The sequence below is a fragment of the Medicago truncatula genome, chromosome 1 (genome assembly GCF_003473485.1).
Source record: "Medicago truncatula cultivar Jemalong A17 chromosome 1, MtrunA17r5.0-ANR, whole genome shotgun sequence".
Classification (NCBI taxonomy): domain Eukaryota; kingdom Viridiplantae; phylum Streptophyta; class Magnoliopsida; order Fabales; family Fabaceae; genus Medicago; species Medicago truncatula.
The window spans coordinates 14,272,369-14,284,766 of record NC_053042.1 but is presented as its reverse complement, the minus strand read 5'-3'; the positions used below and the strand labels follow the sequence as shown (position 1 = coordinate 14,284,766).

The 12,398-nt window shown below is 31.9% G+C and overlaps 1 protein-coding gene across 1 annotated transcript; it reads right to left on the bottom strand.

The window, feature by feature from the left end:
- Positions 1-1,686: 1,686 nt before the first annotated feature.
- LOC25482839 (thioredoxin-like protein CITRX, chloroplastic) lies at positions 1,687-6,410 on the bottom strand. The gene is made up of 4 exons (XM_024780298.2): positions 6,070-6,410; positions 5,845-5,967; positions 3,043-3,123; positions 1,687-2,111 (listed from the first exon to the last, which is right to left on the bottom strand). The coding sequence occupies exons 1-4, from the start codon at positions 6,292-6,294 to the stop codon at positions 1,995-1,997; spliced, it is 546 nt and encodes a 181-aa protein (XP_024636066.2). The 5' UTR covers positions 6,295-6,410; the 3' UTR covers positions 1,687-1,994.
- Between the last annotated feature and the right edge of the window lie 5,988 nt (positions 6,411-12,398).

The window sequence follows — 12,398 nt, the reverse complement described above, 5'->3', positions numbered from 1 at the left end:
TTTTTGGTTGTGAAAGATGAAACTTATTTCGTAGTATTAGATGTTCAAATCATAGAATGATCACAGTAAAAAGGTAATGATCTTGGAATGTACATGGAATTTGTCTAATCACCATAATTGACTCAACGGATTAGTGTCAAAATCAAGACTTGTCTAACTACAAATTAAAGATGAAAAATACATAAAGAAAGACTTAATTGAATCGTTGAAATTAATTAATTAATGTTATTTTCTACAAGAAACTACTTAATTTTGTTCGAGTGTGAATACAAAATATAGAAGAATAATTGAAGTTGTCATAATAAAATTCAACAAAAATAAAGGGTGGGAGAGAAAATGGGAAGAGTGAAGCTAGATACATGTATTTGGTAAGATGCAAAATTTAAAGGTGCTTTATACTTTATGCGATTGCTTATATCCATAACCATAAGTTTGCCTAAAAATACTTAGATGTGCAATCATGCATCACTTTACTTGTTAAAGAAAACAAAAACAATTATGTTTATTTACCTAATCTTGTTAATGAACGTCTAGCTAAATAGTTAGGAGATTGTCATGTAAGTTCAATTCAATTAGTAGTAAGAGATATTTGATATGATGAAATGTTTGAATCCATAATTCTCTACTTTTCTGACACTTGTGCTTGTGAGTTTTTCACCTTTAAAACTCTTTCAAAAAATAATAGATTATGACGTTAATCTCAATTAAAGGTGTAACATGGCTTTCTAAAATTTATTTGTAATTAATTGATGAAAACCTAAATAACTTTGTTTTGTCAAACTTTGTTTTGTGGCAATTTTTGTCAAACTTAGCTAATATATACAAAATATGCTTTCAAATAGTTAAATTAAAACTTGGCAAAATGTCGAAATTGTTAGGTCGGATATCATGATCGGGGTTCGAATCCCGGTACCTCCACTTATGTGTGTGAGTTTATAATAGCTTTGCCATTTCGTCTATCTATAAAAAAAAAACACTAATTAACTCGCCATCTTTAAATAGAATACATTTTTTGATAGTGGGGACTACTTGACCCTCCCCATACCTATGTTACAATGAAGTTTCCTTTTAATGTATGTTTCAAATCCGACAACTAGTGAATAATACTTGAAAAGAAATTACATGTTAGTTTCCTTTTAGGGGGAAACATTTATCATGTCTCTTGTTTTTCTATTATTTTATTTTCCTAGGATGTTAGAACCATACTTTCTCATTTTCAATTGCACCCCTAATACCTAATTGAAAGGTGACATGATAAGAGGTTTTATGTACATTGAAATTAGTATTTTAGGCCACACATAAATCTAACTTATGGAACATCTAGAGTGATACAATGGATCAATATAAGATAAACTTAAATAAAATATAAATTAAAATTTATATGTTTTGTTACCATCTTAAAATGCCGAAATTAGAATTTATATGTTTTGACCTAGTTCAACTGACAAAAATGTCGAAATTGTCAGACTAGACGTCATGACTGAGGTTCGAATCCCAACACCTCCACTTTGTGTGTGTGAGTTTACGAAGGCTTTGCGATTTTGTCTATCTACCAAAAAAAAGACAATAATATCCAATCTATAACTATTTCCGATAAAATTTGAATCATGTTATAAAGTCAAACCCTTATCGTTTTGCTGAGATGAACAATATCACCATCTAACATGGACCTTTCGACAAAACATCTAAACTAAACTCACATCTTAGACAAAGATGGTCATTTTCAAATAACAAATTTTATATTGGATGAATTGAATACACTTACAATAATGTCACAATGTCTTTCTATTGAACATCACATGTGATACCCTACAACATATGTCGACCTCAAACATTACATAATTAATCATACATATTTGAACTTGAAAAGCCAAATTCATATGAATTGGTTGGCACTTCAATTCTGTCCCAAAATAGGCTACAATTATACCAAACAGCATCTTGTAGGATCTAAAAACTCCAATTATGTCAGGTGATGAGTACCCTCAACTGTTTTACATTTCTTTGTCAATGATATCTCTCATCATCTGTATTGGTATAAGCCCTTCAGTTCTAATAGCATCTTTTTTTGGATCAGGACTAATAAACAATAGGGTAGGTAACCCTCTTACCTGAAATACATCAAGAGTTTACGTGTTGTAGATGTTTCAACAGCTAAATTTTAACTCAAATTCCAATTATGTGTGTAATAAACGTATAAACATGATTAAGATGGAAATCTATGCGGTACAAATTCAGAATTTTCAATGAAGGCAACACAAATGCCGCAACTAGGTGGCTAGAGGAGGACTACAATGAAGACAGAATTTTCAACACACCCTATCATGCTTGAAGTGGATGATGGGGAAACCGATCAACAAATCTAGGATAGATCAATACCATCTTTGAATTTGGGTTGTGCCTAACTTAACCTTACAAAACTGACTTGTAAGGTGAGGACCACAATAAAGGTGAAATTTCCAACACAATACATACTTGGGCGCTATGAGCCAGAAACGTGGACAATGCGGGAAGCACATCAACAATTAGGTGGCTAAGGGAAGACCACAATGAAGGCAGAGTTTCCAACATACCCCATCATGCTCAGGCCCTATGAGCCTGAAGCATGGGACCACAATGAGGGCTGCTCAAACTTGATAAACATTACCCAGGACATATATCTAGACAATGTGGGACTAAAGACATCCCTTCACACCCAACACAATGAACGTATTGGAGGATGCAATGAAGGCAACACAAATGTCGCAATTGGGCGGCTAGCGGAGGATTGCAATGAAAGCGGAATTTCCAACAATATTCAATGACTTTTCTTTTCTCACATTATTACTGTTGTATACGTGTCAGTGTCATGTCCGATGTTTGTGTCAGTGCTTCATTGATGAAACTTGCTTAGATGATATGTTTCTTATTTCCTCAATTTTTTTTGGGATAATCATGCAAGTTCACAAGTCATTGGAATAACAATTTTACATGATTTTTGATGGATCTCTACAGAGTATTATTTATATTTGTAATGCATAAAAAACAAAACAAGCTGATTACCTGCATGTCGCGTGCAAATTCATACTCATCATCTGTATCAACTTTAACAATAATCGCATTGTTCTCATACTCGACTGCAAGCTGCACAAATTTATTGAAGGTTACTACTGAGATTTCAAATCAACTACTCTTTATTTACCAACATTGGAGCAAATACCCTCAAATTAACAACCATACTATCAATAGAAATAAGCTATCCTCAAAAGTTTAAGAAATTAACATAAAATATGTAAGTTTGTTGGAGTAAAAATAATCAGTATGGAAATAATTGGTAGTTCTGAGGAAAAGTAAATCAAAGAGTTATAGAACTAACATGATTATTATAATGCAGTTTGTCCCTTGATGGAAGTAAAAAAAAAAATATTCAACAAAGGATAATAACTATTATACAAGTTATGGCTTTAACATTTCAGTAGAACATATGTAAAAGTAAAATTACTTTGATTGTAAACTGGTTGCGAAGTTGTAGTCATTTCTTTCTAGTGTTATTTAGAATGACGGCTTAAATACAATTTTTGTCTCTCGTTTTCTCAAATTCACGACTTTGATACTCCGATTTATTTTTCACGAATTTGGTCCCTACACAATGCACACATTTTTTTTTTTTTTTTTACAGTTTTGGTCGCTCAATTTTGAGGATTTTTGGCACTTTTAGTCCCCAAAAGTGTAAAAAATTATAAAAATTTAGGGACCAAAATTGCAATTACAAAAGCGTCGTAGTCAAATTCATGGAAAATAGTATGCAGGGAACAAAACGATGAGTTAGCAAAAAGTTTCATAACTGCAGCTGTTAAAGTTCCATAACAAAATGATGCATAAATTGTAAAACAATTACAACTGTGTAGTGTGAATTTGCAGCATTGCAATTAAAACTCACAACAAAACCAACTAGGACTAATGGAACATTGATTGAGTCATCACAAATTCACAATCTAAAAACATATGCATTAGCCTGTTCAAAGAATATTCCACAAGTTCCAGAATTAAGCTCATTTTGTTGCATTTGCAGGAAACCAGAATCCCAACTCTATTTTAACAATTGCTAGAACAGCAAACCCGACTCTAAAGTAGACAGATAAATAAATGCACGAAAGACAGAAACAGTTGATCACAGAGTTTGGTCAATTGAGCCTACGACTACAAAAAACAAAGTGGCCGTTGTTGTTTTCTATTATGCATTGCTTAAGGTTACAAAGTACAAAGTTGTGATTAAATGCTACATTCCATATTACAAGTTTACCCCTATGCTGCGGTCAAGCGCCTGCCTACTTATCATGAATGTGAGTCAAACTCAACATCAATACATTCAAACAATAACAACCAAAGCCTTTTCCCACTAAATTAAGTAACAATGCATTTATCCAAGATTGGCTTCATCCTTTTCCCACTAAGAGGCTGATGATGATGGAATCTGTTAAGAGACTCACATTGGACGATATAAGGTCTGGAAATATGTATATAAGTGGGAGACATCGGTCACCTTAAAAGTCGGATTTGTAGGGTTTAGTTAGGCCTAATCCACATTATATGATGCCTTCAGAGTCTATCCAAGATCTGATGGGCCACTCGCAGTCATGTTACGCTTCAAATGTCTAGTCCTAAGCGTGATGGGGAGGTACGAGTCTTGCATTAGATGAGATAGGAAATGAAAATGAGTATATAAGTGGGAGGCATCTGTCATCTTTCAAACCAGTTTTGTAGAATTGAGTTAAGCTCAATCCAATGGTGACTGTCTAGCCTTGTAAATTGTAATAGCAAGGGACTGTGTTCGAATCTACGAAGGAACAGTTTACATGGCCTAAGTGCCTCCCCCTATTAATTAAAAACAACATGATTCACTTCATATCAATAAAAGAGTATGAAAACCTTTCACTCTCCTCACATTTTCAAGCTCGTGTACAAAGAATAACCTAAATATAGTTTAGAATACAAGACCTAGCTGACCATGTTATCTTCTGCATAAAGATTGATAAACATCATGAATACTCAACCTGAGTAATGCAAGATTTTGACATGAGAACAATGCTCTTGCAATAGATACAACATATGTTTGTCATTGATCAACCAAACAGACTTTCCAACAGATAGATACTTTTAAACTTTGAGGTCCAGGCAAATGAATAAAATTTCAAATTCATACCACAGTGGACAATTTTAATGAAATTAGTAGTTTCACACGACAAATCTAAAATATAACACAAATGAAAATATGAAATATAAAGCATGTCATTATAGTTATACCATCTATTGGAGTTCAATTATTACAATTAATTGTTAGTTTATGCCAATAATCAATTCAAATTGAATCTACTTCTAGGCAAGTTAAACTCTACTAGTCTGTTTTACTTCTAGGAAAATCTTTAAGTTTGAACTGGCTTATTTGAGTTTATTGACTGGGATAAGCAATTGTTTGTAACACTGTTCGGGAGAGATTATGAAAACAGTGACATGTTCATAAAGCCATTTTCAGCTTATTTTCACAAGCTCTCTAGGACAGCTAATGAAAACAGCTTATATAAAAACAATTTACTTTATTTTATGATGATATTTTGTTTGATAAGTAGCATATAAACAATTATATGATAAACGCTTATGCGATATGCGCTAAATTAATCTGTTTATCCAAACCGGGCCTAAATATTCTAAGGAGTTGAATACTTTAATCTAATTTTTGGTGAATGATTACTAACCCTTTTAACAATCTAGAAAACTATTAAAAACTAAAATGGTCATCTTAAAAAAACATATGACAGGAGCAATGGTTAAGCATTTTCGGAATCTAACATCAATTAAACCTCATACCATTTCAAGTTCTTGAGCCATTAAGATGCATGGACCACACCAAGTCGCGTAGAAATCAATAATAAGAGGAACATTTCTATCTCCCTTCACCAGCTCTTGAATTTCTTCAGCTGACAATTTTTTCTGCAAAATTTGAAATTTTTATAACATAGAATTCACAAGAGAAAAAAAGAACACAGACCCAAATTTAGTATTAAAAAAACAAAGCTATTAGAAATGACATACCACAAGATAGTCTTCTTTAATATGTTGTCCTTTAGGTGGTTTGCAAAGCAACTTTCTATTGTTGAAGTCGGTGGATATGGTGAGAGGATAAGGATGTTGATATGTTGAAAAAGAAAAAGCAGAAGAAGAGGGAGAAACAGAGAGAGGTTTTGAAGAGAAGGTTGAAAAGGGTGAAAGAGTTGATATTTTGTGATGTGGAAGAGTGTAGGAATGGAAGAGAGCCATTGAAGATGGAAGATTTTAGAGAGAGAAAGAGAGAGTTTTTGAGTGCGGAAAGAGAAAGAGGGTTTTTGAGTGAAGGGGTTTATCATATCTATCTTTGTACTTAGAAGTTAGAACTAGATAGATAGGTCTCTTTGGTTTGTCTTTCACAGTTCACCAGTCACAGTTACTTTCTGTGTTTTAGATTTCACTTCATTTTGAGGTTTGAACGTATTTTTAGGTCCTTCCAAGTCAGTTTCAATCACAAAAATAAATAAGTTTTTTTGAATCATATTGCATTGTTGTTTTGGGATCGAATTTTTTTTTTTTTTTTGTTAAATTTCGATTATATAGGTTTTATTGATTTTATGATATGTTAGGATAGTTTTGGTTAGAATTGTTAGAGAACTTTTATTGAATTGTTAGGTTTAGGTTTTGATGAATCGTTGTAGAATTGTTAGAATTGTTTAGATTTAGGTGTAGGTTTTGATGATAGTTTAGGTTTAGGTTTAGTTTTTGATTTTACGATTTTATGGCATTGTTGTTTAGTTAGGTTTTGATCGCCATTTTTTTTTAATGTAGATATGTCTCAAATCAGAATTAGGGGTAACGTTGAGGGTGATGAGAAGAACAAATAAAAATCGCTTATGACATGACACAAAATTGTTTGTGATGGTTCCGAAAAAAAAAAAGGGTTTGAAGGTGCCGGTGTACAATCACTCCAGGTTGAGGAGGAGATGGAGGACATGCTATTTTGTTCCTCAACCAAAACAAGGTGCCCCAGGGACTGTAGCGGGCAACCCGATTAACTTGTGTGACGAGGAAGAATGAATGTAATGGTTTTTAATGTCTAATTGTTTTGGATTTTGTTTATGTTTTATTTTCGTGTCGCGCACATTTTGTTTGGCATTATGCTACTTAGAATAAAATCGCATTTGGAATAATTTCGATTAAAGTCGTGTTTTGAATAATTGTGTATTCGAATAAAAACTAATTAAATCTAACGTGAATTCAACTAATTAAAATTGTGTAATGAATAAATAAATTCGAAAAGTGAATAAATAAGATAATTATTCTTCCATTCAAAACAAAATGTATTATGCATATTCAACTATATATGTTATCACATTACATTGCATTATATTACATTCTGGAATATACCTTCCAACTGCAACAATTATCTTACCACTGAATGGGGCAAATTCAAACTTGTTAAGCAGCAAGACTCCAACATCCAATCAGCATCTTGAATGATGGTATTCAAGTGTCAAAAGAATGAGGTGCATTCCTTGACACTTGAATACCAGCATTCAAGAGGCTCATCAAATGCTGGATTCCTGCCGTTTAACAAGTTTGAATTACCCCATTCAGAGGAAGACAATTGTTGTAGTTAGAGGTTTGTACCTTCCAACTACAACAATTGTTTTACCTTTGAATGTAGTAAATTCAAACTTGCCAAGCAGCATGACTCCAATATTCGACCGACATTCCCAATGTTCCATTCAAAAGATTAAATTCTTGTTAGTCTGGGATTAAATGATGGTATTCAAATGTCAAAAGAATGAGGTCCATTCCTTGACACTTCAATACCTTCATTTAAATCAGCCTAACAAGAATTTAATCTTTTGACAGGAACAATGGGAATGTCGGTCGAATATTGGAGACCTGCCGTTTGGCAAGTTTGAATTACCCCATTCAAAGGAAGACAATTGTTGTAGCTGGAAGGTGCATTCATTCCGTACCTAATGACGATCTTATGGCGGAATCAAACTTTTGATGATATCTTCAATTGATCTCAGCAATGTCACCCGCATATTGATCCACTGGAACATGTTGTGCTCCCAAAACATGCTCGTCACGTTTTCGTCGTTCGTTAATTCCACCCAAGTGAATGATACTCTCCCCTAGTCGAGTGTTGGACGTTTATACTGAACGTATTCCACCCTCCTTGCGTCTCTGGGGTTGACTCCTTGTTGAATTCAGTCAGTTCATCCTTGAGACCTCTTAAAGTTACACCAAGGCGCCGAACCTTCAACCTCTGAGGTTCTCCGCCGTTGAATTGTGCACGAACGTCGATCCACCCGACCATTGTTTCAAATCTACACAATAAGAAATTAAAAACAATCAATGAAAAACTCATTCAAACATTTCATCAAACACTTGATGTGCAAATTATACATAGACTCCAAAAATCATAAAAATAACCCTAAAATTATAAATCATATACTCTTACTAAAATAAAAAAGTTAATCATATACTATAACATAAATCATTCAACTTATGTTTAACATAATTTTTTTTATTATAACGTAAAATATAACAAAATTATTCAACTTATATTTACTCTTAAAATAAATCACATACTCTTACTAAAATAAAATAAAAAATATAAAACACCTAATTAAAATATAACCCTAAAATTCTAAAGTATAACATAAACATCATGCAAATATTTTAACAACATTAATCAACTAACATCTACTCTAAAAATTAATTATAACATGTAAATCTACTCAAAAACTAAAAAAATAATAAATCTACTCATAAACTAACAGATAAAAACATTTATAACAACTAAAATGTAAGTTAATAGCATTATAATTACTTACTTGTGATTTTGTTGAATAAATTTGGTTGGATTTGCTTAGGTTTTTTTTAGAGAGATTTGATAAATTTTTTGGAAGATGAGATGAATAATAGATGAGAGAGCTTCTGCCAGATTTGTAGCAGAAGATCCTCGGCTGTTTAATACCGAGGTTTTCCTCGGCTGTTAACTGCAGCCAGTTTTTAATTCCTCGGCAGTAACTGCCGAAGGGGCAAAAACGTATTTTACTTGTGTTTCTCAGCCTTATGAAATGTGTCAACAACAATTCTCTACTTGCAGATGTTTCTAACTCAAGAGATAAAAATGTTAAAATTGTTAGTTTGATGTTATGACAGGTGTTCGAACCCTAACATCTCCACTTGTCTGTGTGAGTGTTTATAATGATTTGGTTATTTCGTGTACCTAAAAAATATACTTCTTATGTCCCGTTTTAAATGACTTAATTTGAAAACGTGTACCGTTCATAATACATGTTTTGACTCTATTTTTTTACTAACATATAAAAACAAAATATAGCATATAAGATGTTGGATTCTCCTTCAAAAAAAAAAAAAATCTTTGGATTCGTTTCGATGATTATTTTTAAAATATCAAATTTTCATAATTTTTTTTCTAATAGATTATTAAAGATATTTAAATTTGAAATTGTGCATTGGCATACGTGACATGGTCAATTAGGTCACATAATATAGGACGGAGGGAGTATTTTTTCTTTAAATATTTTTTTAAAAGAAGGTTTTGAATTATTTTTGAAAGTTAAAAAAATGATTATAGAGACTATGTGTTGACATTATATTTATATATTCTTCACGTAGTCTCCTGACATTAGTTTAAACTCTGTTAGTTGGATGTTATGATTGAGGTTTAAATCCCAATATCTTTGCTCTCAAACTAGTATTTGACTTGAAAGAAAACACGAAAAAGTAGTCGATGATTCCAAAATTCGTTAGTCATTGTAGTATATGAAATGGTTGTTTGTCTAATTTTTTAATCATCAAGAGTATGGGGATAGAAATCAAATTTTGAGCTTTTGTTTAGTTGGGTTTTTTAATAATGTTATAAACATGTATGAAAACAATTGTTTAAAAATTTAGGAGTTAACTAATTTTGTTTTATCAAGGACCTAAACCCGTGTGCAAAAAAAAAGTATAAGGACTAAAATATCTATTAAAATTAAGTAAGGACTAAACTAAAAAACATATTTAACTTAAGGGTTAATAGGTTTTTACTCCCCTGCCATTTGGGAGTCTTTTGGTTTACCCCCATATAAAAAAAAAAACTTGGAGATTCCCCTTTGCAAAATGAAGATTCTTTGATTTTGGACCCTGAGTTGAGTCCATCTGACTGTGTAATTTGGTTGATGTGGCGTGCTGACTGTATAACGATGGATGAAGTGGCACCGACACGTCATAATTTTTTTATTTTTTATTGTTAAAATTATGTTAAAAATGTGAAATACCTAAAATACCCCTAATGATAAATTAAAAATTCCAAATCTTTTTCTCCCCTTCTTCTCCTCCAGCAGCGATCCTCTTCTTCTATTCTTCTCTACTTCATCATATACAACAAACACAACAATTCAAAACAACAACAACAAACATCTTCTTTTCAAACTCACAACAACACATCATCAACAACAACCCAAATCACAAACATTCATCTTCTCACCCATAAAAGCAAAAGAGTCTCAAAATAGGTCTTAAAATTCTAATCCATAAATCCGAAGAGAAAAAATACGAAAAATATTATTAATATTGTTTATGGGTCGAAAAATGGGTTTGATAAAAAATGGGTTGTTGTTGTTTGAATCTGAATCTGTTTGTATTTGTTTGTGTGTTATTAATGTTGTTTGATTGGATCCAAAAGTTGTTTTGATTTGTATTATTTATGTTTTTGGCTATGTTTTTGCTCAACGAAGAGAATAGGAAGGAGGAAATGGGAATGAGAGAGAAGGGAGTAAAAAGAAGAACATGGAGAGAAGGAAGAATGGGGACGAGAGAGAGAAGGAAGGAGGAAATGGAGGAGAAAAGAAAAAATAATTTTTTTTAATGTTTTTAATTTATAAAATTAAGTTTTTAATAAAAGAAATTCAAATAGAAAAAAAAAATTGGAAAAGAAATAAAAAAAGCCACGTCAGCTGCAACCTCCTTAATTAGTGCACAATCAGCGTGCCACATCATCTCATTAATCCAGTCATATGGTTTGGGGGTATAAACCAAAGAATCTTCATTTTACAGGGGGAATCTCCAAAAAAAATTTTGACAGAGGTATACCAAAAAACCCCAAATGACAGGGGGTAAAAACCTATTAACAACTTAAATACTTTTTTATACATACATCCATCATATCATGTCACGTAGTTATATGTTGAGACATTTTAAAAGCTTAGATATATGTGTAAAAATATTTTACGTCGTCGGTGCATAAAAATTAATTTCATAAAATAATATGTTAACATAATTCTTGTAATTCTTCGAGATCATTCTTTTTATATAATGCCTAAGACACCCTTAGTATCTCAATCAAAGATGATTCAAAATCACTATTCTAACTCGTTTTTTTCTTTTATTGAAATAAGCGATCTTCACATCTATTTCGTTTTTTTCTTCATGATTTCATCGTCTTAGTGCGACGTTGTGATGTTCGTCGTCTTTGTGCGGCATTATTTTTTGTCTTTATTGTTTTGTTCAAGTATTTGTTCGGTTCAAATTGTCAAATCAGCTTAGATCCAGTGCAGATCCAATCAATGACTTTGACGTCGTCAACGTTGCAGATCCGGAGACATGAGTATTCTGGAAACTTGAATATAGTAATATGTATAGGCTTTTGTACTTTGCCGTTTTATGTTATTAACATGGATGTTGTGAGTTTGTTCGCAGATTCATCCTTTTTGTTTTTTGCGAATTTGCATTGTATCGATGTATTCTATCAATTTGAATGAATGAATATCATTTATTTTTGTCAAAAAAAAGTAACGAAGTCGAAAATGCGTCAGTAATTCGTGGGCGACTATATATATATATATGGAGAATGTTAACCAGTGCCCCAAGAGTATTGGTTAAGCAACCAAAACAAGTAAGTTTTTATGAAAAAATTGTGTAATAATTACTTAATTAAAAGTAACATTTTATATTTTCAAGACAAAATTTCTATTTGTAGATTCCTTAACTATTGTCCCGAGGGCACTAGTTAGCAAGACCATATATATATATATATGGTTTTGCTGCGATAGATCCACTCATTTTATTTATGGGTTGGGTATATTTTCATTTTTGGGTGTAACCAATATTTTAAGGGTGTTATTAGAAAAATTCTAATTTCATATAATGAAGTTTTTATAAAAATGTTAGGTACAAGATTTAAAAAGAATGCTGAAGATTTATGTTAAAAAAAAATGTAAATTATACAAATATCCACTCATTAAACTGGATATTTTTAAGAATGGGTTAAATTGGAGAGTTAAAACAATCTAATTATAATATTATTTACCGCTTTGTTGTATTTCATTACTAAAATTGGAGAG